General features: G+C 42.4%; 1 protein-coding gene across 1 annotated transcript in view; it reads left to right on the top strand.

Moving 5' to 3' along the window:
• The window catches only part of PDLIM5 (PDZ and LIM domain 5), a 79,643-nt gene that overhangs the window by 14,404 nt on the left and 39,475 nt on the right, over positions 1-25,764 (top strand). Inside the window, exon 2 of the mRNA XM_009882975.1 lies at positions 23,775-23,926. Coding sequence (XP_009881277.1) covers positions 23,775-23,926 — 152 coding nt within the window. The remainder of the gene's footprint in view (positions 1-23,774; positions 23,927-25,764) is intronic.

Genomic DNA, 25,764 nt, shown 5'->3' with positions numbered 1-25,764 from the left:
TTCCTAATTCCCGAAACAAATTTTTGCAGATCTCGTATAACCTGGGTTGCCTGTGTAATTAAACAGACGACACGTTAAATCTCCATGTTTCTGAAAGCGGTGCATCAAATCCAAGTATTTAAATCGATTACATAGTGACCAGGGTGTTGCTGACTGTCTAAAAGCTGTTTTATTGGGGAGTAGCGTGTGCAGTTTCACGTATATGCGGTAGAGGAAAGTGAGTTGCAGAGCAGCTGGCTTGCCAGAGACCTTCCGAAATAAACAGTACGTGGCATGTGCAGTAGGATTTGACCCTGTTAGGAAAATAAGTAGGGCAAAGTGGCTGGTTATTGACGGTGGCTGCAGCTTCTGGTGGCATCATAGGCAAAGCAAAAGGAAGGGCGAAGGTGGTGGTGGTGGTGGTGGGATGTCAAGTGGGATTTTAATAATTCTGCCAGGAAGCCCTCGGTGCCCTGAAACCCGTTCAGCCAAGTCGTAAATGAATTCTCTGCTGACAGATTGCGCTCTGGGGGAAGTATTTTTCTATTAGTTTTCACGAGGCGGTGCAAGTTGCTGCAAGCCCAGAGCGTTAAAGGGTGGAGGGGGCTCTGTCTTGCTCGGGACTTCGTTGGAGGCTGTGGGGTCACCTCTGGTGGTGTGGGGAGGACCAGGTGGCTGGGAGGGTTGGCCTCGTGAATTTCTTGGATGCGACTTGCCAAAAATGCTGAACAAGCTCCCTCCGTGCTTTAAAATGAGAGCTGAACTGCTAATTTTTTTTCTCTGATTACCAAATGTGCGGGTGTGAACAATCGGCCCGGTGCCCTGTTCTGTGCAGTGGTGAAATACTGAGGTGGACCGCTGTGGATGGAAAGTGGTGGGTCTCTTCTGCCTGCAGTATATACAGATGATAAAGATGGAAGATGAATACATACACTTATTTCTGTATGTTGTCCATCATGAGCGTGCTGAATCCAAGCCGCTGTGCTATGCGGAATAAGCCCTTTAATGAATGAAGCTTTTGGCTTCCTTTGTTCTTCAAGAATTCCTGGACCAGCTTCACTGGTTTCTTCTGATCTGGGGGAGACAAGTCTTTAGCCAGCGAAAAATGTTTGTTACTCCAGAAAACTTCTTTGTTTGTTGTATTTGCTGCTGTTTTAAATAGTGTCATGTGGGGAAATCCTTGGAAGTAGGGCATGGAGCATGGCCGGCAAGATCCTGAGGAAACGTCAGGAAAAGTAGATATACGCATAATAGTAACCTGAACCTTTCCTGAAGAGGTGTAGGAAATATATTGCTTGATTTAGAAATTTATAATACTTTTAAAAGGCACTAAAACATAAAGATGCTGGGGGAACGTATGGAAAATATCTATATCGTGTTGCATAAATATCTGGGCTTGGCCCAGTAGTTGTAAACTGTAAGGGGCTGTAATATAGGTAAACTCATTATTTCTCTTTGTGCAGAAGAGAAAGAATGATGTTTACAAATATGTATGTTGTCTCCATATGCTATTGATTAAAATGAGGTAACTGAGAGCAGAATGACAAATGTGTAACCACAGTTCTGCACAGTTCACTGGGACATAATTTCAATTAAGCATCTGCATGTCTACTTTGAAAACTGAATTTCAGTGTAAGAATGGGCTTTGTATCGTAAGTTAAACTAGTTCTTGGAGTTTTAACTAACACATTGTGGAAAAAAGTGGAATTAATACATTCCCCTTAAGTGAAACTCTAACCTTAATATCTTTTCCTTTCTTCATTTGGTTCGCTCTCTATATACAGAAGTATGACAGCTGGCATGACGCCTCCGGTTTGAATTGTGCCATTTAGCATTTCTGGCAGCTGGATACGTGTGGAAAGCTGTATGGTGACAAATCTGTTTCTCATACCTTTTGTAGTCTGTTTTTCATCAGCTAGAAAAATGTTAATACCCCCTGAACTTTCCTCCTTTGGCTCACCCGGACAGTAATTCACTTGAGCGTTTCCCGTATGTTGTCTCTGGGTACGGCGCTCGCGCTTTCCACCTCTGTGGCGTTGCAGAGCTCTGCCGGGGTCCTGCCTCGGTCCCAAGCTTCTAGGGCATCCCAGACTTGTATGCTGCGGCTAATTGGGATGGTGCGAACTCGTGGAAGGGAATTTATCCCAAATCCGAAAGAAAATCTGAAGCGAAACTTGGAAAAATGCTTCACTTTGCGCTTTTGTTGTGATGCTGTTGGTGTTTCCTGTATATCTTAGCAGAGTTTCATGAATTTCCTGGTCAAACAGAAGTCTGCCTACAAAGAGTTACTCCTTAGAAAAGAAAAGCTTAGAAAATCCTGTTTTTTCCACATGTTAAAATGTATTTTGATGCTAGTAAATGAATATTTTCATAAGTGATGAATAGAACCTTTGTTTTCAAGAGATTTTTCCTCGCTTTTATGAATGTACTTTGGCTTCAGAGACATACAGACAGATGAAGAATATGGCATAGAGCTGACTTGGCTGTCGAGTGAATATTTTGTGTTTCTTCAGGCTGCATGAGAAATTTTGTTGTGTTTGTGGGCAAATACCTGATTCTAGTCAACTCTGCCCGTCGTGCTTTAATATCTAAGCAGGTGCTGAATTTTTGGCTCTCAGACATGCAAGTATTGGGATCCCTATGCACGATCTGGAGGAGCTGTCTACTGTAAGCAGTCACCATAATGATTTTCCCTTCTGCTCCTTTTCTTCTCCACTTGGGCACTTAATATTAACTGTGCAAGCAGAAATAGTTCAGCTTGACAGATGAGGGTTACAGCTTCCTCAGTGTGCCAATATGCGGACTTGCTGCAATACAAAGGAGTTGTTTGGAGACGGAGCAGGGAGAAGCGCTGAAATGCTGCTTGGAGGTCCCACCTTCAGCGCATGGATGGACACTGTAGTGATGACAGTGCCTGTGGAAAAGTATGCAAACCTTTTCTGACAGCAGATAGAGAGTCTTGGCTAAAAGTTTTACTTGGCTAACCTGCTTTAACCGTTTGTTTATTAAAAACATGCAGTTTTGAGCCCATAACTTCAATATTTTGCTGGTTTTACTCAGATTTTCTCTACTAAAGGCACATTTTTCTTTACTCTCCCTTCTCGCTTGGAAAGCTACTCTTTTTTTTTTTTTTTTCCCCCCTCTTCCCCCCCCCCCCCCCCCCCTTTAAAGCAAAGCTGAAATAAAGAGGTGGTTTTATCCTTGTAAATACGCCTTGCCCTTCCATTTCACTGCTGGTTTTGAATGCTGCTGAAACTGTAATTTGTTCCTCTTCTTGTCTCCTCCCCTCTGGTTCTTCTAAGACGTGGAGCTCTCCTCAGACCTCAAATATCTTCACATCGGGGGGGAAAAAAAGAAAATCTTAGATTATTTGAGCCAGGCTTAAAAAAAAAATATTTATATATGCAAGGACCAAAATATGAAGGGCCACACCCTTGAGGGGAGGACAAAGTGTTGTCTTTCAATGAGCTCTTCCTCCTCAGCAGTTCACTGAAAAAATTACTGTGCTTCTCCTTAGAAAGTGTTTTTAGTTATTAATGGACTTTGAAACTTTATTTAGGACACTATTTTCTTTTGTCAAGAATGTCTTGAAGTTCTTCAAAAGTTTATTGGTAAGTTATTGCAAGGGTGAAACAGACTCATAAGTAGCCTTTTATGTTTATTATGGTTTAATGTAGACATCAAAAATGTGTATGTGCATGTCTTTCTGCATGTTTTATTTTAGTGCTGCAGAATGATGAGGAGGGAGATGTTGCAACACTGAGGTTTTTGTTCAAAGTACAAGCTGACCTGCTGCCAGCAGGCACTGGAAAGCTGTCATGCAAGGCTGAAGGAGAAATCAGTGGTGGTTTCCTTAGTACAGCTTTTTATTGATGCATACCAGCCCTGAAACAGAGGTAGTAATAAATATCTGCAGGGGTAACACCTTTAAAAAAGATTTCAGCACAGCAGTGTTACCGAAATCTTCAGGAGCAGCGTGTATTTATATTGTTCCTGAAGACTGGGGCGTGTGGGTGTATATGTGTGTATACTGCAAGCGGCCACCACAACCTTTGGTCCAGGATCAAACACTTGGTCCCAGGAAAAGCTATATCTGTGCTGGCCCTTTACTGGGGAAAGGAGTACTATGGCCTGATCCTTCTCCTACCTGTCAGCATCGCAAAAAATGGCGATTGCTAAATTGTGCTTGAGCTTACTGTGACAACCAGCCCGGTTTGTGTGTTTGCAAACCCCTTCCCTCACTGGGGTCTCAACCAAGGAGCGATGAGTTTCATCGCCAAATTAAATGCCACTTGCAAACGAGCGGCAAAGGTCCCCTTTTTCTTTTCTCCTTGCAGTTGTTATATTGTACATAACAAGCGCTGTGCTCCCATGAAGTATCTACCCCACGAAGCAGCAGTGGTCTGCAGCGTTGCGGTATTTTGTTCCGTTTTCACGTTGCCCTTTAAACGTGAAGTTTGTGTGCTGGTAATGCCATTGCTATGGGACAGCCTGTCCCTCGTCCTGCTGTCCCGCCTGACCCGGGTTTACATGCCTGCCACTGACAGGGGTGTCCCCAGCCCTCCCGGCACGGCGCTGGCGCGCTCCCTCCCTGCCACCTCTGCCCTCGCGCGTTTTCTTCTATCGCTGGTGCGGGCTGGCCCCGGGAAAGCACACGAGCCCTTCGTTTTGTGCTAAGTATAGTTCAGGTGGGTGCCTGAATGCGTTTCTTTATTTCTGCGTTGAAATCCTAGAAAATGGGGCTTCTGTTCACGGTTAGAAAGCAGTGAAGACTGAAGCTGTAAATGGGATGCGGAGGCTGCAAATTGCAGTTTGTTTCACTTACTCACTGTAAATTTTATCTCTCTTCAATCTGAGGCCCTTTGCCAAGTACCTATGGCGTTTTTCACTGCCAGGGGATACTTCTGCACATCCAGATTTGGCAGAAGCATTAACTAAATCCCATAATTCTTAAAACCCCGAAGCTGTGGCCCTCTGCCTGTCTGCTCCGTTTCACCGGGGAGCTGGCGATGAAGCTAAAAGTTCACTATGAAGCAGAGCTGTAACATAATCTATAGGCAGCGTATTAAAGTGATGTGCCAGCTTCATGTGCCGTGGCTTTAAATAACTTGCATTCATCTCCTCCGAGTGCTAGATGAAAGTTTAGAGCCTCGCTGAGCAGCCCACGCCACGGTTGGAGCTCGTTGTTCAACACGTAGGCTCTGGGACACACGTGTCCATTTTGGAGGCTTTCTCCTATCACTTGCTCTTCCTTTTTTTTTTTTTTTTTTTTTTTTTTTTTTTTTTTTTCAATCAGAGTTGTGTTCTCTTTTTTTTTAAAACCAAATTGAAATGGCAACTCCTGAGACAAAGCTGTCATTTCCTCTGCTGTATCTGTCTGTAGATAAATGACTGTGATCCTGTTCGTTCAAGTTCCTTACCACCCTACTGTCTTTGGTACCACTGAATTAGGCTAGGGTGGTTTTATTTTTACTTCCAGATGTTTCATATAGGGGCAAGCATTGGACTGCAATTGGATTTTTGGGCAACAGTATAAAAATGTCATAACTGGATGATATTTACAATTTGAAAAGAGTATTTAAAATTATTTAATTATGCGGAACTAAACCAGAAGACCTTTATGCCAATAAAGTCATCATCATCATCAACCAAAAAGGAGATCAGATTAGTAGGATAAATAAGTAAAGACATTTTTCATGGGGAGACAGTGTTTGGTGAGCTGTGTGACTAGTGTTAATTTCTTCACGCAGTGTGTCCCAGAAACTTCGAGCTTGCCTGGGATTGCTTTGGTCATTGTTTGTATTTGTGTGGTTCACAAAATTACTCAAAATTCTTTTCTGGTTTTGGAGTGCTTCCTCCGGCATTGAGCGTTTTGCCTTTATGGTTCAGAAAGCTCCTCAGCCCCATCTCCAGTAAGCTTGAGTAGGAAGGTCCAACCTCATCAAGCCACTCGAAGTCAGTATCGCCCCAACCCTGCCATGCCCCTGACCCCATGTACCATCCCCAGCCCCTGTGCTGCCGCCACTCTTCATCCGTTTCCGTGCTGTGCTAAAACAGCAGAAAAATATACTTTGTTTTCATCTTTGCTGGGTAATACTGTCAGCTTTTCAATTAGCATCAGGGATATGCGTATCCTAAAAATTCGGTTTCAGGAGAACTACCTGTAACTGGCATTGTGTTATTAAAGTGTCAAGTTTAATTATATAAGCTGGAAGTTAGAGCACATTCTTGTTTTGTTTTGGTGAGGTTTGCCTGATCCCAACCCAGGAACATAAAGGGTTTCCCCACTTGTGCTGGGAAATTAACTTCCACTTGTTACTGACCTGAGTTAGGTTCGGTGATGTAAAGTGAGATGCTATGCAGTGTATCTGACTAGTAACGCTTTACTTAAGGAATATTTCCTTCCTCTAATACCTTCCATTTCATCTGGGTTGCCCTCCCTTCACCAAGCTGTAATTCACAGACTGTGATGAATGTGACCAGTTATTTTGTTTTCTGACTGATTGTACTTGATGGCTGCTGTTCCAACCTGCCCCTTCTGCTGCTGAGTTGCTGCGTCAGCCTTGTACTCCTCAGGATGACGAAAACCAGCCTGCTTGTGTCTTCTCTGCAACAGGGGGAGGAATGACAGCTATTTTATGTTCAGTGGGCGCTGTGGTTAGTGTTTAGGAAGCACATGTGACAGTAACAGAGAAGCAGGGAGGTCTGGTGTAACCTCAGGCAGGTTAATCACTATACACGTTGACATTTGAATGCAGTCTTTCAGCTGCACTGGGATTTTCATACGTCTGATTGATATTTCTTTATTTTTTTTGTTTGCATTCATATCTTGGTCTAGTCTGAAAGAAAAAAGAAAGATCGTGTTCTGCTTTAAGCTTTGTGTATTCAGAAAAGACATTTTTTTCCCCCTCAATTTAATAAGACTGTGGAGGAATCTCTCCCCTGGTTCACATCTTGTGCTGCTGTAATTTGTATTTGAGTTTTATATGCTCTCAATTCTCAAAGGTTTGAGCTTCCTCACTCCAGTTAAGCGCTACAGATTGAAGGGATGAACTCAGTTTGCTTGTGCATCTGAAGGACTTGAATACAATTTCTTCAGCAGTTGATTTAGTGGTATCATGCTCTTTGATACGAGTCATTGCCAGAAAATACAGCGCTGCCAGTGCTGGTCTTTCTCTTGGCACGTTTAGTTTGTTGAATTAATGAGAAAAGTACTTGATAGGTAATTAAACACCTTGTGCACGTCATGTTGGTGAGAAGCTCCTATAAATGGAAGAATGAGATCCTCCAGGTGCTCCAGGGTGGCAGAATACCTGAAGGCACCAAGAGTGGCTGAACTATTGGTTCCTGTGGATGAACGAGGGCCCGTCCCCTCAGGAGGGATGCTCTCCTGGGGACACCATCCACATCTGGGAGATGGCAGGGCAAACACCTGGGACGGAGACTTTGAATTCACCAGGTGACCAGTCCCAATGTGCAATGGGGGTTATTTTTGTGACTCTGACACAGGGTTGTGTTTGGCCAGTAACTCTTGGTTGGGCTAACAAATATCCATTCCTTGCTGGATGAGTGACTTCTTACACTAGTAGCAATTGTAGAAGCTCAGTCGCACGCACACACAGACGAGGGAGGGGAGGACTGACCCTGTTACTGCTGCTTCTGTCAATGAGCATCCTAGTGAGAGTGCCGAAGTACCCGTATGCATCATCCTCCACATCTGCTTACCGTGTTCATCCATTTGTTTGAAAACACTTGCAATGCTCCAATTTCTCCCTTTGCCCTCCCCACAAGCCTTGGTTTGGACGCTGCTTTTTCCCAGCCTTTAGGGGTACGTGCAGCAACACGCTTGGCTCAGTGTGTGGCCCTGGAGGAGACCATGTTACCTTCTGCTTTACTGGTGTGAACACTGAGCCTTTTGTATTGAACTCTTCAGAAGTGCTGTCCTTAATGCAGTTGGTGTCTCTAGACAATGCTGTGAGGTAGCAGGGGTTGGGGGGGAGGGTTAAGTACAAAATTAACTGGTTGGTATCAGATCTGTAAGGGCATGTTGTCACCTCAGCGTCTTGCTAATATCTGGCTCAAGCTTTGCATAACGTCAAGTAGAATTCTCTGCAGAAACCTGCAGTTTGGTGTCATGATCTCATGGAGGGTGCTCAGACCTGTGCAGTCCGCGTTTCTGTAATGATTTGCTCTCTCAAATTTTTCCCTTGCAAAAGAGACTGCCAGTTGCATGAGTTTTCTTGTGGTAAGGAACTGAACTCTGGGTTAAAGCCATGAGCAGCACATCAGTTCATTCTCGAAGCAATCTACGTGCCCTAAGAAGGAACTTCAGTGTTTTCATTTGACCTGATTGCTCCACCACGTCACAAGGTGTCTTTATATGAATGGAAAAAGAGAAAAACCGGTAAAGCCACACTAACCAGGTATCCCCTCACTTTGTTTGTGAGTGGCAATAAAGGTATGTTTATGGGAAGATGTTTTAATTCCAAGGTTTCCAGCTTTATTCATTTTCCTGCTTCGGTCACGCTTGCTGTTTCCCCTCACTTGTACAGTTTGTATCCATTCTTCTCTGCACTCAAATGGTGCTGCAGAAGGTACTTTTGTAGCCTGCAAGAGGACTTGGATAACAAGTCTCTTCTGACACAAACTGTATTTTATCTAAAGTGAAATCTTGGCCCTGCTGAACTACTAAAAAGCAATTTTGTTACTGCGTTCTTTGGTTTTGGTCAAGAAGAGATTGCGGAAGATGCTCCTTCAGTTCTCATGTCTAGGTGATTGTTGTTTGTGTTGGTTAGTATAATGCAGAGATCAGAATATTATGGTGTACAAAAAGGTATCACATCCTTCTCCAGTTACTGCCTGAAGAAGTTGAAGGACCATCTGATTGGCAAGCTGGAGGACAAAGAAAAAGCATCGATAACAATATTGCAGGCCTCTGTTGTTTAGGATTTATTCCTCCTTATAACCACTTGCAAGACTCCTGCTGGTATTAGTAGGAGCTTAGCTTGCATATGATCATTCCAGGTTAGCTTGAATTACTTTGTGAGTGAAATAAAACTTCAAAGTGAGAATTTATGAATATTAAAATAATTTCAGTATCAAAATCCACTAAGGATAGATAATAGCACATTTTGTAGCCATGTCAGTGCTTATGCTTTTCTATCAAAATTTTATCACAGTGTGCTTTTCTTCTTATTAATGTATGAAAACACGATCAAATGTATGTTTAGGTGTGCTACGATGGTGCTATATTGCTGTTTAAACGGAGCAGTTTAGAAGATAGAGAAAACCTCCTTCTGCTCCCTGGAAAAGCAAACCTTTTAGTGGATTAGAGATGCAGTCGGTAACTGAACACTAGCGAGAGATATGAAAGGCTTCCAGAACAGTCGGTCTCTGGAAGAGCTGCTGGAGGACCTGTGCTGTAAATCTAGGACCTCCCTTTGGTAGGTTGCGTCATTTTAAGATATTTGATGCCTTCTAATAGGTGGCCGGAGAGGAATGGGTGAAGGTGTTAATGTCAAGGAAAGCATGATGGAGGGCTCTGCGAAGAGCTCAGGTCCTTCTGTAGCTGTCTCATTGTCCCACTGAACCTGTTTGGCTTTTAGAAACTGGCTTAATAAAAGTTGTGTACTTACGAGGAAAAAAACTTCCCCTAAAATTGGTTTGTTAAACAGGCAGTGAATATGCAAACGGTGCATTTTAGGATTGGGGCAACAGGACCCTTGATGTCATCAGCTCATATGACATGAGGACATTGCTTGCCAAAGGTCACTGGCTGCACATTATATCTCACTTTCTGCTTCCATGCGTGTAGTGATTCCTGTATTCCACCTTCAGAAGCAGGACTGGGGGTGCTGTTGCTGTTTGGTGGAGAAAAGTGTGCCTTGAATGGTGGTCTTGGGTGGCAAAGCCATCAGACATTTCTGGTTCTGGTGGCCAGGCCAATTCTGTGGTGGCCTTTGAATAACACAGCTTATCCTGGCTGGTGATGTTTGGGGAGGGGAAAAATGGACAGAGCTGAAATATTTCTACTTTTTTTTCTTTTTAATGTTCCATAAACTAAAAGGCTGGAGCCTCAGCAATCTTGGAAATGACATTCCCCTTCCCACCACAGTATATGGGAGTGGTTTTGCTTGGTTGGGTTCCTCCCTCATCCCACATTTTGCAGCCAGAAGATGGTTTCTCTTGTATTGAAAAGCAGCTGTTTTGCAAACAACACACCACTGCTCAGTGAAGTCTTATGTCCCACTGAAGTGCTGTGTCTTGCGAATCGTGGGTTTGAAGACTGTCAAGTCACCGTTGATGGACGCATCTCTCTGTGAGGTGTGGGGATGGAGCGGGTGGTGCGGAGGATGGCAGCGGGGGCTCACTCTGCCGTCCTCCCCACCTCAGGCAATAGGCGCTGGCGTCTTCTGCGTGGCAGTACCGAGCTTGCCAGTGGTCCCAGCTGTGGTGAGCCGCATGATGGTTGAGTAGCCCTGCCAGGACAGTGCTCCTGCCCCGCTTTCCCAGATGTTTCTTGGATATTCTGGCTTCCTTCCCTCCCCCCCTTTTTCATTGCTTTCAAGAGGCCGTGTTAGTTGTGTAATTTTTGTTGGATTGGGACAGTGTGTGGAATCTCTTTTGAGGATAAGCTTTCAGCAGTGAACATCCCTGATGATTTATTCTGAATACCTTTTCAGTTTGAAAATGTCTTTCCCATCTTTCTTCTGGCAAAGGGTATGTAATGGCTCACACGCCCAGCTTTCACCAGAGCCTTGCCTTACCAGTGGCCTACACAAACTTGGGGTATGCAAAATTCAGTGACGTTCAGGGTAGTACAGTGAGACAGAAAGAAGTAGTCATGGCTGTCACCAAAATAGTGGTGAAAAAGGACATTATTATAAAGGTCAGAAACTTTGCTCGTCATTCAGTATAGTTGATGCAGAATTCAAGCAAAGGCACACTGGAAAAAAACCAATATGCATACTGATTGTTATTTACTTAATTATTTATAAAACTCTTCTGAAGTGTTATTTCCAGCAGTTCTAGAAGTAATACATTTACTTCTAGAAATTATTTGACATCTGGCATGAGTCTTCCTACAGTAAAGTTTGTTGTTGTTGGGTACGCAGTGAAAAAACCTGAAGTGACCTACTTAAAAAATTGCACGGATTTAGCAGGTGTGAAGGTAGGCTTTATCATTATGTTTATCAAAAGCCTCCTGCTTGTGTGCTGGTCAGGCTTTTATTCTTGAATAGCCTTGGAAGCATTCAAGAGGCCGTACGTAGGTCTTGGAGATTATGAGAAGAGTGTAAATCACATGGAGGCCAGTGACTCCTATGCGGGCGATCAATATTTTGTACTGTTATCAGCAACAATAAAACCAACCAAACAAAAAACCCCAATGTCCTGGTTTGACCACAACACTGAACCTGCAGGCTTTCCAGACCATCTGTCTTCGATCAAGTTGAAGAAATGAACGGATATCAGGTTTTGGTGTTGCATTATTCAACCTGGAATTGTTTCCTAGCTTTGCCAGTAACCAGCCGTGCATGTTGAATTTTTTTAATTTTTTTTTTATTATTTTAATTTTTTTTAGAATGCTACAGCAGTCTGGGTTTTAGTCCTAAAATTTGGACCTGTTAATGACTTAAATTTTTATTTCCTTAGATGTGTTAATGAAGTAGAGTTTACAATGAATATTCATTTTTCTCTGTCTTAATTTTGAAATGTCCTGATTTTAGTTTTAGTAGTACAGGGCTCAGAGATCATGGCATACAAATGGGTGTGTGGGGAGGATAAAAGAGGAAAAAGTCACCAGAGAGCTAATGTGACTACCAGGCTCTATTTTACAGGATTCCTGTGTAAGTCCAGGCCGTCAATAGCCGGACACTTTCCACTGCCCAGTGATATGCTCAGAGCAAGTGATAGACTGTTGCAGGGAGTAAATTTGAAGGGTTGAGTTTTCTTCATTGTTTTTTCAGAGCTATTTGATAACCAGCCTTATTCATTGTTTAGTTGTGTGTGTAACTTTTGGATCTCCAGATGTCCAAGTAAGAAAAAAAAACGGCGCAAGTCTGACTTTAGGTTATTATGATTAGCAACTGCAGTGCAACTCTCAGCAGCGAAAGTCAGAAGACTGTTTAAATGCAGCAGCAAGAAATCTAGATGAAGTTCATAGTGGCACTAATTACATGAGCATTTTCCTCTCTGCAGCTTTAATAAGGAAGTTTCGCATGGGTTTATATTCAATCTTAAATGTCTGCAATGCATTTGGTAATTGAATGGTAAGGAAAATTTATTTAAAATGAGTATTTGTCCTGAATAGCTGCCTGTTTTCTCTGGACTAGCACTTTTTGTCAGGTGCTGCCTTTAAAAAAAAAAAAAAAGGCTGATAATCTTTACGTGGTCTTCTCATACAGGTCCTCAGCAGAAGAGCACAAATGACTTTTTATTTATATGTTGGGGGGGTGTATAAAATAAATATTTATTTATACATAAATATTTACTCGAAGAATATATGTGTATTACACCGTCTATAGTAATATATCCAGTGTCTTAAATATGTCTATAAATAAATGTATATATAAAAACCCCACACCTGGAACTGTATAAACAAATCATGTAAGAGTGATGTTTAAAGTCAAGTAAACTAAAAGAGTGTTGTGTATGTGTGTGTATATATATCTCTAATTTAGAAATGGAAAATTAAATTTGAAATTGTTATATATTTTCATGAGCTTTATTAGGTTGTGATAAAGATTTTTGTGTCTTAGCCATAAACAGCTGGTATGAATTTATTAAACAATGTGCAACTCCTTTAAAATGTGTTTCGTGTTTTCTGAGGATTTTTTATTGGACTTCTTTCTGCAGTATTTTATACTTTGGGGTTTTAGCCAGTAAGTGTCTGGCTTAAAATAAATGTCTGCTATAATATTCCCTTGACGTATAAAAGGCAAGATAACCACTAGGATTTACTAATGTCTCCTATTTCTGTTTTATTTCTTTGTGCTAGAAGTTTGCGTTGGATGAATCCTAAGGAGTTCTCTCTCCATTGCATTAAATTAAGGCACGTACATATAGGAACTGTGCTTTTTATTGATGTGGAGTAGGTCTCAGAACATCAGTGTATTAGCCATAATTGGTTTAATTGTTACTTTCCAGGCACTTTAGAGTACGCTTATTTGTCCGAGTTGTCATTTCACATGTTTAAGGTTGCCATTTTCTTCCGCATTGCTAAAGGAACGTGCTGTCGGCATTAGTGCCTTTACACTTAAAATATGAACCCTCCGTTGATGGAGCACAGTTGAGTTGGAGAAGCCTCTGCACCTTGGTGCATTTCTTCTGCCCTCTCTCCCTGGGTGCTGAGCTGCGTGCTCAAAGGAGAGCTGGCAGAAACGTAGCTCTGAGACCCCAGCCTCTTAGGCTGCTGGTTATAATGCTAACAGAATTTATAGAATCATAGAATTGTCTAGGTTGGAAGAGACCCTTGGGATCATCGAGTCCAACCATCTACCCTACTCTACAAAGTTCTCCCCTACACCATATCCCCGAACACCACATCTAAACGCCTCTTAAACACATCCAGGGATGGTGACTCAACCACCTCCCTGGGCAGCCTGTTCCAATGCCCGACCACTCTTTCTGTGAAAAGTTCTTTGTTTGCTTTTGTTATTTATTTATTTATTGATTTATAACATGTGGCTCCTAAATGTGGCAAAACTTTCTGTGGGGTTTGGATGTGGTGGACTGTCATTGCTGTGCTTGGGTTTCACCTTGGAAGTGGACTTCTGCTACAGCTTTTGCAGAGTGCCCGTTTGGGACGGCATCCAGGTGAGCTGTGCTTCCCGGACGGATGGTTTGTGCCAACGAGCAATGCTCGCAGCGCCTGAACTTGCCTCCGTTTTCCTCTTTGCTTATGTGGTGCAGCTTATCATTATCTCGGTTCTTTGAAGCATAGCGGGTTGTTTCCTACGTGTTTATGCATGCCTGGTTTGTTTCTGGATAGGAGAAAGTGAAACAACGGCTGGTGTAACACAAGGGGTTCAATTTGTAGTAGCGTTTTCTTGCCGCTGGCTGTTAGGTTTTTGTCAGATGGGTTCTTGGTTCACACATTTCCACTTAACTCTCTCTGCTTTGTTTTCACGTGTGGGAATGCTTCATTAATCACATTTCCTTCTCACTGCTTCTATGTACGGGGCTCCTCTTTTTCCTGTGAGAGGTACTCCAAGGCAAAAAAAAAAAATAAAAAATCAACCCTTTTAAATTACACGGTAGAACATATTATTCTATTATTATTCCTAAGTTGGATGTTCTGGAAAGCACAGGGTGGTTGCATCATGTTCGATGCAGGAAAGGCATGTGCCATTAAGAGGGACTAAATCATAGAGCATGAAAACAGGATGACATATATTATTAAGGAGAAGGATGTTCAGTTAGTGGAATTAATTCTGTCCTCTGTAAATGAATAAAAGTAATCCTGTTTAGGAAATAAGTACACCACTATATGCACTGCAGACATCTTCATATGTATGACCTTTACAGTATGGAAATGTATGTCATCTTTGGAAGAAGCTGAGCTCAGTCCCTTTTTCCACTTCGCACTTAAGCTCTGTTAGAGAAAACTATAACTCTTCTTTGTTTTGGGTTAGTTCAGGAGGCGCCAGCAATAAACCTCTTACTAAGTAACTTTCCAAACTGTTTATTCCGGAAGAGACAGGCACTTAAACTTCTGTTCTGATGTAAATCACGCAGCTCCTAAGGTGATGCCTCCTCAGCAGTCCCAAGTATTTGCGTGCTTTGGTTGTGGAGTTAATTTGTGTTGGCATCCAAAAAACCCCCAACCCTGTAACTGGAAGAGAGAGACTCTATAGACTTGTAGCTCCAAAAAGCTAAAGCAGCCGTACAAAGTTTACGTTGTGTTTCAAGCTACATTTTGATTCCATTTCCTCTTTCTGTCTCTCCGAGAAATTAAGTAGGCCATTATTTTTACCCACTGGCATATAGTCTCCCAGGGAGAAATCTGGATTAGTTCTGTAAACTCTCCGAACAGAAGAATAATCTTCAGAGAGAAGAGAGCCAGTTAAAATAAATAGGGCTCTAAGGCGCGCTGGCAGTATGGGAACATGACTGAGCTCCTTGAGGAAAGGCTTAGTGAAATCTACTAATTTAGGGTCTTAAATATCTGCAGACGTTCTGGCACTTGGCTGTAAATCATGTTCCGTCACTTAGATATTTGGAAAGCATATATTTTTTAGAATTGCCTACGTTCTTCTTGCAAATACGATTTTAGCCATGATGTCTGAATTATCTTTCTTCTGCAAACAGTTCTCCTGTTATTCAGTATTGCCCATCCCATCTTGGTGACAATCCTTTCATCTCTTCATTCTCTTCAATGCTTCAAGTGGCTTGGAAATGCAAGAGCAGATGTTTAGTCTTATTAGGTGCCAAACAGAGGTACACTTGCACAGGTTGGTTTCTTTATTCCTCGTGTGAAGTGAGTGTGAATTTTGACTCATTTTAATAATCCCTTGAATTCCACTTTTAACTTGTATGTCAGTACATGAAAAAAGTTTAAGCTACATGTAAAATATGTGAAACGTATCAGAATTTATTGCTGTGTGTGTAGTTAACTGCTTCCATTTCATATGGGCAAGGTCAAAAGCAAGGATAGTCCTTTCTAATAACTGCTACTGAATTTGCAGTGATGATGCTGTATTGGTGTTATGTCAAAAATTAAAGCTGAAGGGACTTTTTGTGAAGTTGTTGGCCTCTGCTTCCTTATGTCCTGCAGCATTTGGGCTGTCGTAAGGGAAGGGGGAGAGATAGCAGAGATGCAACCTGCTGATGGAAGAGTAGAGCTGCAGGGAAGCCATGATCAGTCAAGCCGTGACAAGTGAGAGATGGCACCGGTTAATAGTCCTTCTGGCATCGGCATGTGTTCTGCTTATTAACGGCCTGTTCTGGGGCAAGCAAGGGAAGCTGAGGGCTGCTTCTTCTGCTGTGCTCCCCTGGCATTGAAGTTGATCTGTTTAGCATTAGTTGGTTGCAGAATAAAAGAGCATGTATCCACAAGGCCGATGCCTTGTGTAGTCATTCTGTTTTGTAAACTTAATTTATATTTTTTGATACCCAACTATGTGTAAGAGGGAGTAACAGAAAGTGATGCCTTTTCTGGTTTTGGCAGCTAATGTCCTCTCATGCTCCTCTGTAGGTGCGTAGCTCCGTGTTTGGTGCGTGCAGGGATGGATAGAGTGATGGGGGTGTGCGTGTGTATGTAACAGTTTATTTAAAATGCAAAAGCAAGTTAAAATTTCTTCTTTGTGGAGAGCATTAGATAAATATTAAGGGTTGAAATACAGTGAGAGAAAAACATTAAGAAGAGAAGAGAGACTGTTGAAACCACGTGTCTTTTTCCTAAAACCTGTGAGCCCACAGGCATGCTCAGCCCTGTTTGTGTAGAGGGAAAGCTCAAACTTTGTGTTAGGTTTTGTTTGACGTAATTTCTGAGCGTGGGACTACCTGACACAATTGCATCAAAATGTACGTTTTTGTCAGGGGTTACTGCTGCGGATAGGTAGCAGAACTGAGAATGAAATGCAAGAGATGGTTTTGTGGGTTCTTCGCTGGCAGAATAGCTGAATGCCTGTGGGCTCCTCCCCATCCTTTTCCTCTGAACTGCGGTGAGGTGAAGGGCTGGTGTGGGCCTGCTGCAGCCAAGCCACCACTGCAGAGCAGCGAGGGAGCGGCTGCATGTGGAGGGAAAGGGATGAAGCAAAGGTGGAGGAGCTGGGAGGACAGACCATGAGGTGTAGGTAGCCCTCTGGCCAGGGCCGGGGTGGTATCTGCTGTTGGGGTCCACAGCCAGACTGAGGAGTATGGCGAGTTGCTACTTTGCCTTATACTCCCCCCCTGCCTCCCTCTCCTTACATGTTGTCTTTAATGATTATTGGCACCCTGCACACGCCTTAGGTTACAGCTTTATAGATCAGTCTGGAAGCACTTTTAAAGTTATGGGGAGAAAAAGGAGGGAAGTGAAAACTTAGAGGAGCACACAGGATGGCCTCCTGGAGCGAGGTGAGGGCAGGGTTTCCTAGCAGTGATACGTAGCAAAATACTCTGGTAATCAAAAGGGGTTTTTGACCTAAGCTAATTTTGATCGCTGCTTGGTTTAAGGAAAACCTTCAACTTATTTGAAGGACTGCCTCATAACCCCTTTTTATAGCTGGTTGTGTCAGCGGTTCCCATTGCAACCCCTGCATTAGGGTTCTTCTAACTCAGCTGTATAAACTTGATCTGGACTTTAAAACTGGCATGTACGTTCTTGATTTGGAAGCGAGTATCGGGGCTGGATGGCTAATCTGTTGGCTATGCGAATAATATTGTTGTAGTAAAGGCTGCGAGGAATATGATACAGCTCTCTGTTTCCATTGAGCGCAGAGGAAGCTTATTCGCCCCAAAGAGCAGGTGCTGCCATGGCGCTTTTTTTTCGCGCAGAAGTGGCAAGCTAGATCCCAAGTGTCCCAAACCTGGTGGGATTCTGGAGTGTGAGCTGGGTTTTTGCTTCCTCCCTGGCAGGGGAGGAGGTGAGGAAGGGCTTTGGTGAGCCACCTGGTTAGGTAGGGTGCGCTGGAGCACGGCAGTACGGGGGAGGTTTAGATTGGATATTAGAAAAATTTCTTCACTGAAAGGGTTGGCAAGCACTGGAACAGGCTGCCCAGGGAAGTGGTTGAATCACCATACCTGGAGGTATTTAAAAGACATGTAGAAGTGACGCCTAGGGACATGGTTTAGTGATAACTTGGTAGTGCTAGGTTAACAGTTGGACTTGATGATCTTAAAGGCCTCTTCCAACCTAAACGATTCTATGACTCTATAACACCCTATTTGAGCTCATGGTGTTCAGGCGTCAGAGCCAAATACAGGGCACTGCTGCCTCTGCGGGTTGCGTGGTGCTGGGGCTACCCATCAGGAGTCAGGAATTCCTGCGAGGGAGCTGGTGCAGCTATGGAGCATAAGCGTGTCCCTCTTCGTGTTCTGGGGCGAGGTTGTGTTCTCCAAAAATACAGTAAGGGCTGCTTCTCCAAGCTTGCAGCACTTCACTGAAGGGGTGTTTTCTAGCGTACTTTGAGCTCTACGTAGGTTTGAGAGCCTGCTGGCTATTGGTGCAAGGTGGCACTTTGGTCAGGCAAAATGGGGCTAGCCATAAAGAAGGCAGTAATAGATAATGAGTGTAAATATTTGCAGAAAGTGTATTGCAGCAGGGGAGATAAAGCCCTTGTGGTCTGAACATCTGTGTGAAAAGGCAGGGCGTTATTTGATAGAAGAGATTTCTTTTATTTAATACATTTTATTATTTATTTAAGAACAGTCTATTTTATTTTTTGATTCTGCAAAGTTCTTATGTAATGTTCTTCCTATACGCGGGTGTGTTGTGTTTTGTTTTTTTTTTTTTTTTTTTTAATCCTTGAAAATACTTGGTTACAGGGAAGGATATAGACTGAAAGAGAAGCAAGAGCAGTAGTGATACAAAGATCATTGTCTGGTTGACTTCTGCTTTGATTATTCATGTCTTTAAACAGAATTGCGGTAGCCAGCCACGCATCAGAAATGCTTGAGGGGTAAAAATCAAGCTGGACGGATTTCAGATAGCCCAGGGAGATTTAAATTGGGAGCAATGAGTTACATTCTGAGAGAAAGTTGGAAATGACATTGAAGGATGTTTGTGTGATGGTGGGACCATTATTTACTGTCAGACAGTGAAATAGTTTCTTTGGGAGAGTGGTTGTGCTGCACTATCACACGAGCCAGTCGCAGCTAGAGATTAATTCAAGGCAGATTGCGTGGAGAAGATAAAAGGCAGCTTCCATCTCTAGTCAAATAGACCTTTGTCTTGAGGGTAACTGCAATGTATGTATTTCATTTATTACTGCATGAAGGCTAAATAGTGACAATTCAAAGAAGAGATGCTTGTCAAGTTTTCTTCGTCATGGTGTGAGGAATAGATGCTTATAAATTAATTGGAAATGAGTTAAGCTACAAATTACATTGATGCAGAGATAGATGCGCATGTATGTGCACACATGCAGTTTTCCTGGAAAGGATCTTTTAAAATAACTCATTAAAGCTTGACAGTAATAGTAAAAAAATCAGTTGTTGTTTTTTTTTTTTTTTTAGATGTTGGCTATTGCAAAATGAAATAAAAGGCTGGCTAAAATTTAGCTCAAGAAAACAGTTGTAGTCCAGTGTGTTTTGGGTTGTTTGCGTTCAAAAACCTGAGGCGTAGAACTATGCTGAGATTACTTTTTATACTGTTGCTTCTGAAGTTCATCAGGCTGGATCAAGAACTGGTTTACTTTTGGTTTATCTCTATTTGGAACGTATTTTAGAACAATATTAAGTTTTGGAATTCTAATGTTGAAAACAACAAGAATAACAAAACTTTTTTTTTTTTTGGTCAAACAAAAGTGAAATCTAATATTAGATTGGTGATTATGTTTATTAGAAAGCGTCCTGAGCATCTCTGGATGGCATGGGCTGGTTTTTGGCTTTTGGCCACGAAGCTGGCTGCTGCTGAGGGGCGGAAAAGAGGTTTTGCTGCTGGGGGCTGCGGGGGTGATTGGCCTCAGCAGGTGCCTGCTCACGAAATGTCTCTCCTCCTTTCCTCCCCCTTGGTCTCCAAATGAGCTTCCCAGAGTACAGAGACAGGGAACTAACTATGTAGGAGGAAACATTTCTGGTTTGGCAGTTTTGTAGCTTTAAAGTCTGGTGGTTAACATCAAAACAAGTCCTGTTTTTTGTAGCTGTAATTCATGCTTGATTTTAAAAACTTGCCTCGTGCTGTAAATGTAGAATTAAAGCAGATCTGTCAAGGATTTCAAGAGTATTGGTGGTGCTTAGAAGTTTGTTTGATTCACAGGTAGCCAGTTTCATAATTTTAATGTTTTAACTCTTCTGTGCATATGTCTTGTTGCATTGATTCCATTTGTTTCCACATGTGTGTTTAATAATGGTGTGTTTTAAGGATATGCCTTTTTCCTACTAGGAATTAAGCATTCAGTATTCTTTTTGCCTTTGTCCATCAGTTTACTAGTCTTTTGGTATTTAAGCACAGGTGATACTGTAGTTCACCAGTGATCGATGCCAGATGATTTTACTAAACTAAGGTTAAATTTGGGGTTTAAAAACAAAGTCACTCATACAGGACAAAAAAAAATGGTACAAAAGTAGTAATGATTTATAGATACCATTTCAAAATTTCCTATATAGTAGCACCTACATCTTATTGTATGTTCTTAATCTGTTGGATTTTTCAAAATCTAAGCGAAAAAAAAGAAAAAAGGAGTTAGTTTTCATTGTGGCAAGGAATATGAGGGACCTTTCTTTCAGTTTTGGTTCAAATATGTACACAGTTTTGCATACATAATCCTAAGTATTTATATGAATTTACAAAATCTAAGAAGTTTCAAAACCAGGGCTGAATATTTCTGCAGTGTGGAAACGATCCTTAATTGTTTCAAGTGTTCTAATTTCTCCTGCTGTGTTCAGTGTAGATGTTTGTTTATTTTTATGTACTTGTTCTTGTGATTATATTCCTCTTGCATCTGTGGTAAACTCTGGCCTTGTAGCTCCAGTCCAACTCCATTATAGGCCCTTCACAAGCCAAGGGTGCTGGCTGGGACTCTCAGGGAAGACGCGTGCTTTGGCTGAGATTTCCTGGAAGTACCAACCTCACCTCTCCTGGTTAGTCAGATCTCTTATCTGAAATCTGTAGGTGTTACTTGGAAGTCTTATTCACTGTATCTAGATAAGGAGGTTACTGCTCTGGGATCCCTCTGTACATGCAGTTCTTCACCCTCTTGTCCAGTCATTTGTTTGTTCAGGTCTACCTGTGACAGCCTCACCTATAAGGCAGATCCAGTCCCCTCCCTGCATGGCAGGTCTCATGGTCATAGCCAGGGGCTCGTCACGCTTCTTGGGACCTGCCTACTTTTTTTCCCCATCTCCAGAGCACATTTTCCAGCCATATGTTTCAGGGATTTTCAGCTGGGGGTTTTGCTGAAGTGATTTTACAGCTGTCTCCCATGTGTACTTGCAAAGAGTTTCATCCCGAGTAGGCAACAGTTTAAGAGTGACCTCTTGAAAGTAAGGTGATTAGTTGTGGGTTGTTGTGTGCTGGCCACCGGAATCAATCAAAAAAACTGATTTTTTTTTTTTTTTTTTTAAATTAATTGTTTTATTTTATACTACTTTGGATGGTAAGGCCTTCCTCTGCCCCCCATGAAAATAGTCACCCTGAAGCCTGCTTTTGAAGCCTTACTGCTGAATGTGCGTAGGCTGCTTTTTTCATCACGAATTACGATGCGTGAACATCATGCACATTTGGGTACATTCGGGGAAAGCTAGATTTTAATCACTTCAGCCGTCCAATCACAAAGCACAGTGATCCGTTTGACCTTTAGCTTTTAGCGGCCTTACGTTCCTTTCCCTTTTCCAGACCTTGCTGGCAAATGTCAGCATGCCATAACGTATTGGTTTAGGGATCTGTTTATGGCAGGTTCCACCCCTCGCCCAAAGGTTTGAGGAGCTTCCCTATAAATAGCTGTGCTGGTCATAGCTTTCTATATGCTTGTAGGGTTCCCTGATATGTGTTTTATTGTAACCAGGTCTCTTAGCTCAGAGTTTGGGTATGAACACCAAATTTTGGAGGAATTCTGGCTTTGTTGTTGAAGCCTTTCGTAAAAGGATGCACCATACAAGTTGTAACTGTGATGAATTTAGCAAGTCAAGAAGTTTTTCTGAAATTAGTGCATTTCCTTTTTTCTTTGTCTTCTACTTTTCTTCCTTGCATGGGACTTGCTCTGCTAACTTTCCCTTCGTAGCACCCGTTGGTTTCAACTCTGGGTAAAATTGCTCTGTTGACCTATAATGCTGAGGTACTGGTTGCTATTTTGAATCTGAAAGATGACAAGTCTTCCTGCATCCCAGCCTCCCCCTTCGCTAGACTAACATATATGATAGCATAGGATTAACACCAAATGGAAGGTTTTTTCTGGTTTTGTTTGAATGTTTGGCTATTTTTTTTAGTTGCTAAAGACTGCGATTGCAGATGTCTGTGGGACATTGATGTTTAAAAATGCCAGCCGTGACCCACTGAATGTGAAATTCCCTGCTTTCAGTCTATATGTTGACAAATTATATATTTTGGAGTATTGCATTTGCATTTGTCTTGCAGCATTAGGCAATACCTCTTCCTCTAAGTGTTTGTCTTCAGGTGCTGTCCAATCCGCATGTCACAGCTGTCATGTATCATAGTCTCTGAGATTTTTGGAAAGCCTTAACCATATCAGGTAGGCTGATAGGACACTTTCCACAGATTTACTGACAGGTGACTGTTCATACCCAAATGCAAAGACTGGGTTCCCTAGTATTTCACCTGTTTCTACCCCTTGGCCATGGACAGTTTTAAAGACCTAGCCTCTGTGGAGACTGGTGACTGTACTTTGTGGTTGGTCATTGTCAAAAGGAACCAGAAGGAAACAAAACTTCTTGGGCCCTACTGAATGAACTAAACCGGAGGTGATTAAAAAACAAGAGAGGTGAAAGCCTGCCTTCTTCCTCCTTTTGAGAAGTTGCTTACTCAAGCACAACTGTGGCCCAAGGTGAACTCCACCCTTGGAAATGAGGGTAACTCTGCTGTTTGCGGCACCTCCCTAAAACGTAGCACTTTCCTCAAGGAACCCACTCACGCTTGCAGGCAAAGGAAAGAGTTGTGAGGTTTTGTATGCGCAACACAAGCAGCTACAACTTCTGTGCTTTAGGACAGGAAATACATCTGGAAACAAAGAGGGAATTTGCGCCATCCAGGACTGCTCTTTTCAGCCAGCTATGAAGTGATTAGTAGATTGAGGATGAAGGATATAAATCAGTGCATAGATCTTACCATGTGTTGCTTTGTTTCTATTTCTGTTCTTGGGAACGAAACTAGTTGAAATTCAGTGGCATCCGATGAAAAGATTAATTTATTGTTCAATGGAGGTCAATAATGTGAACTTTACAAAGGTTTCTGTTGCAAGATATTTCATTCAAGTGGACCAAAGGCAATGGAGCTGAACTTTGGCAGTGACCTCGATCAAAGATGCAGACTGCTCAAGAAGCCTTTCTTATTCTGCTCTGAATATACTGTGGGTCTCTGGAGGCTATAAACCTATTGAGAGAAAGGCAAAACGGAGTCCCGTAACTGGTCTGTCTGTGACATTGAACTTTTGACTTTCTAGTAGCTGCAGCTGGGGAAGTGTCGTCTTCACTATTAATGAAGTCTTCCGTGCACGTGACCAGTCGTTGACAAATACATAAACTTTGAAGAGACTGTTCAGATGGAAAAATCTAGAATTGAAAAAGCTGGTTTACGGCCTTCCTTTCTCCTCTTGTGAGAAATATTTCATATATGAAGAGATAAGAGGCTGTAACTTGGTATCCCGGAAACTGCCTATCCCTGCTTGTGTCTCTTGGGGTGTGTGTGTGCAGCGCTCAGCCAGTAAAGTAGACGTGGAGTTTTTGAAAAATAGGCAATACCGTGCAATACTTTCCTGTCATTCAAGTGAAATAAGAACAAGCCCCTGTAGATATTACTTCACCAGACAGAAAGATAGTATACTAACTTTCACAGGGGCATACTCACAAAGGAGAAAATATTTTTTTTTCTTTTTCTTTCTATGAAACAGTACTGTGAGTAAGATACTGTGTTCCTATGTTCAGAGATTATAGACATAAACCATACGAGTTTCTCATTTACCATTCTTGTGATGTTTCAGCTTAACGATGGTGGTAAGGCGGCCCGAGCACATGTGGGAATAGGTGATGTGGTTCTCACCATTGATGGGATAAGTACGGATGGGATGACTCATCTAGAAGCACAAAACAAGATCAAGGCATGTACGGGCAATTTGAACATGACTCTGCAAAGGTAAGATGCCTTTTTTTTTTTTTTTCTTTTCTTTTTTTAAAAAAAGAATTAATCATCCTCCTAACAGTTGTTTGGAGGATAAAAGCATGTAAGTGGTTTGGCAAAGTGCATGGAGTTAAGCGGCCACAATTGAAAGATACGCTGCTGTAGCCTGAAATGTGTCTTGATTTATAGCGTTTTAGAAAACTTATTAGATGTTAATTATGTGAGTCAACAAAGACATTTTCCAACCTTCTGTCACCTGCTCTACATTGAATGAAGTCTAGTTCCTCTTCCTTTTGAGCTTCACATTTGTTAACACTTGTTTAATTAAAACAGGTCTTATCCAGGCTCTTTTTCCCTCCCCTTCCCCTGACTGACTAGGGGCAAGTACTACATCATCATTTTTATTGGCAAACAGAATGATGGATTTATTTAAACAGTTAACCCCTGAGTTATATGGATGAAAATAACTGAATCTCAGAGTCAGAGAAAGATATTTCCTGAAGCAATACTACTGTTTCACAAAGTAGCAGCTTCCCTTCGCTAATTGCAGTGTCTACTATAGAAGTTACAGCTTGGTCCAGTCTCCCCATTCCTGAAACATACAGCTTATTGAATTTCAGCATACTTCTCTTAGCCTGGGACTATGTTTTGGGAGGGTTTGGAAGAAGGGAGCAGGATGTTTATGTGTGAGTTATTGGAACTGAAGCAGCACAAGGAAGAAATTCTTTCAAACTCTCAAAAGTCTCCCAGGGCTAAATATTGGCTTTTATTACAATACTGCTATTTTTATTAAATGATGTGAGGGAGTGTCTTGGAGGAGGATTGACCTCTGAAGCCATCACATAATCAGAACCATCTTTTCTTGTTATCAAAGAAAACAACAGCAGTTGCACCCTGTGCTTGCTGTTTGTGCCCGCCTTCAGCAGTGCAAAGTTCCTCGTTGAACATTGGTTGAGGCCCATAACAGTATCTCTTCACCAGTTACTGCCTTTTCTGGTAACTTATGCTGCCCTTAATGAGAGGACCACCTCTCCCTGAGACTTCATCGGTGTACGAATAAAAGAGATGACAGGGTTGTAGCTTTGACAAACGTCCAGCTCTCCAGGATGGTGGCGCTTGGTCCCAGCCCTATGTGACGTGTAGTTAGACGGTTGTGTGAGTGCTTTCTTTTCTAAGAGGCTGCAGTTCAGCCTTGCTTGTTGTGTCTTGTTTTTCCCATTGTCCTGCTGTACTTTGGTCCTTAGCTACCCTTAAAAAGGGATTCCCTTTGCTCAGACTCTGAGGAAAGGATTATCTCGTGGCGTGGTTCATGCCTAGGGCGTGTTCTCGAGTGAAACTTGTGAAGTTGGCATTAAAAGTTTCTTGATGAAACAGAGGTATTATACCAGCTCATCAGGAGAATCACGCATTGTATCTAGTGTGTCACTTTTCTGTCTCCCAATGAGGCAGGCAGGTTGTTTGGAAATGCACTTTCCAGGAGCCCACTGAGTCACTCCAGCAGGCAGCTGGGAGTGTAGGGGTTTGGCCCACTTTCTCCTGTTGCCATAAATTGATGGGCAGAGTTAATATCAGATATAGGAAGGGAATAGCAGGTGTGTCTTGGTCAGGCAATAACTTGTCTGAGGCTGCTTCTGGTCGGGTGCAGGGATGAGTGGTTTGCAAATGGAATTAATCATGAGTTAGCCCGGTCCCCTCCTGTTCTCACCCTTCCTACCCAGCGTAGCATCTGACTCACCAGCGTCGGCTACCTGACAGCTGAAGGCTAAGTCAGGATCAGACTAGCAGAGATCAAAGGAATAGCCTCGATCCCAGCATCTGGGGGTGGGACAGATGTCCTCTCTTGTGGCTCTACC

The sequence above is a fragment of the Charadrius vociferus genome, unplaced genomic scaffold (genome assembly GCF_000708025.1).
Source record: "Charadrius vociferus isolate BGI_N301 unplaced genomic scaffold, ASM70802v2 scaffold410, whole genome shotgun sequence".
NCBI classification, from domain to species: domain Eukaryota; kingdom Metazoa; phylum Chordata; class Aves; order Charadriiformes; family Charadriidae; genus Charadrius; species Charadrius vociferus.
This window is presented reverse-complemented; position numbering and strand designations above follow the sequence as displayed.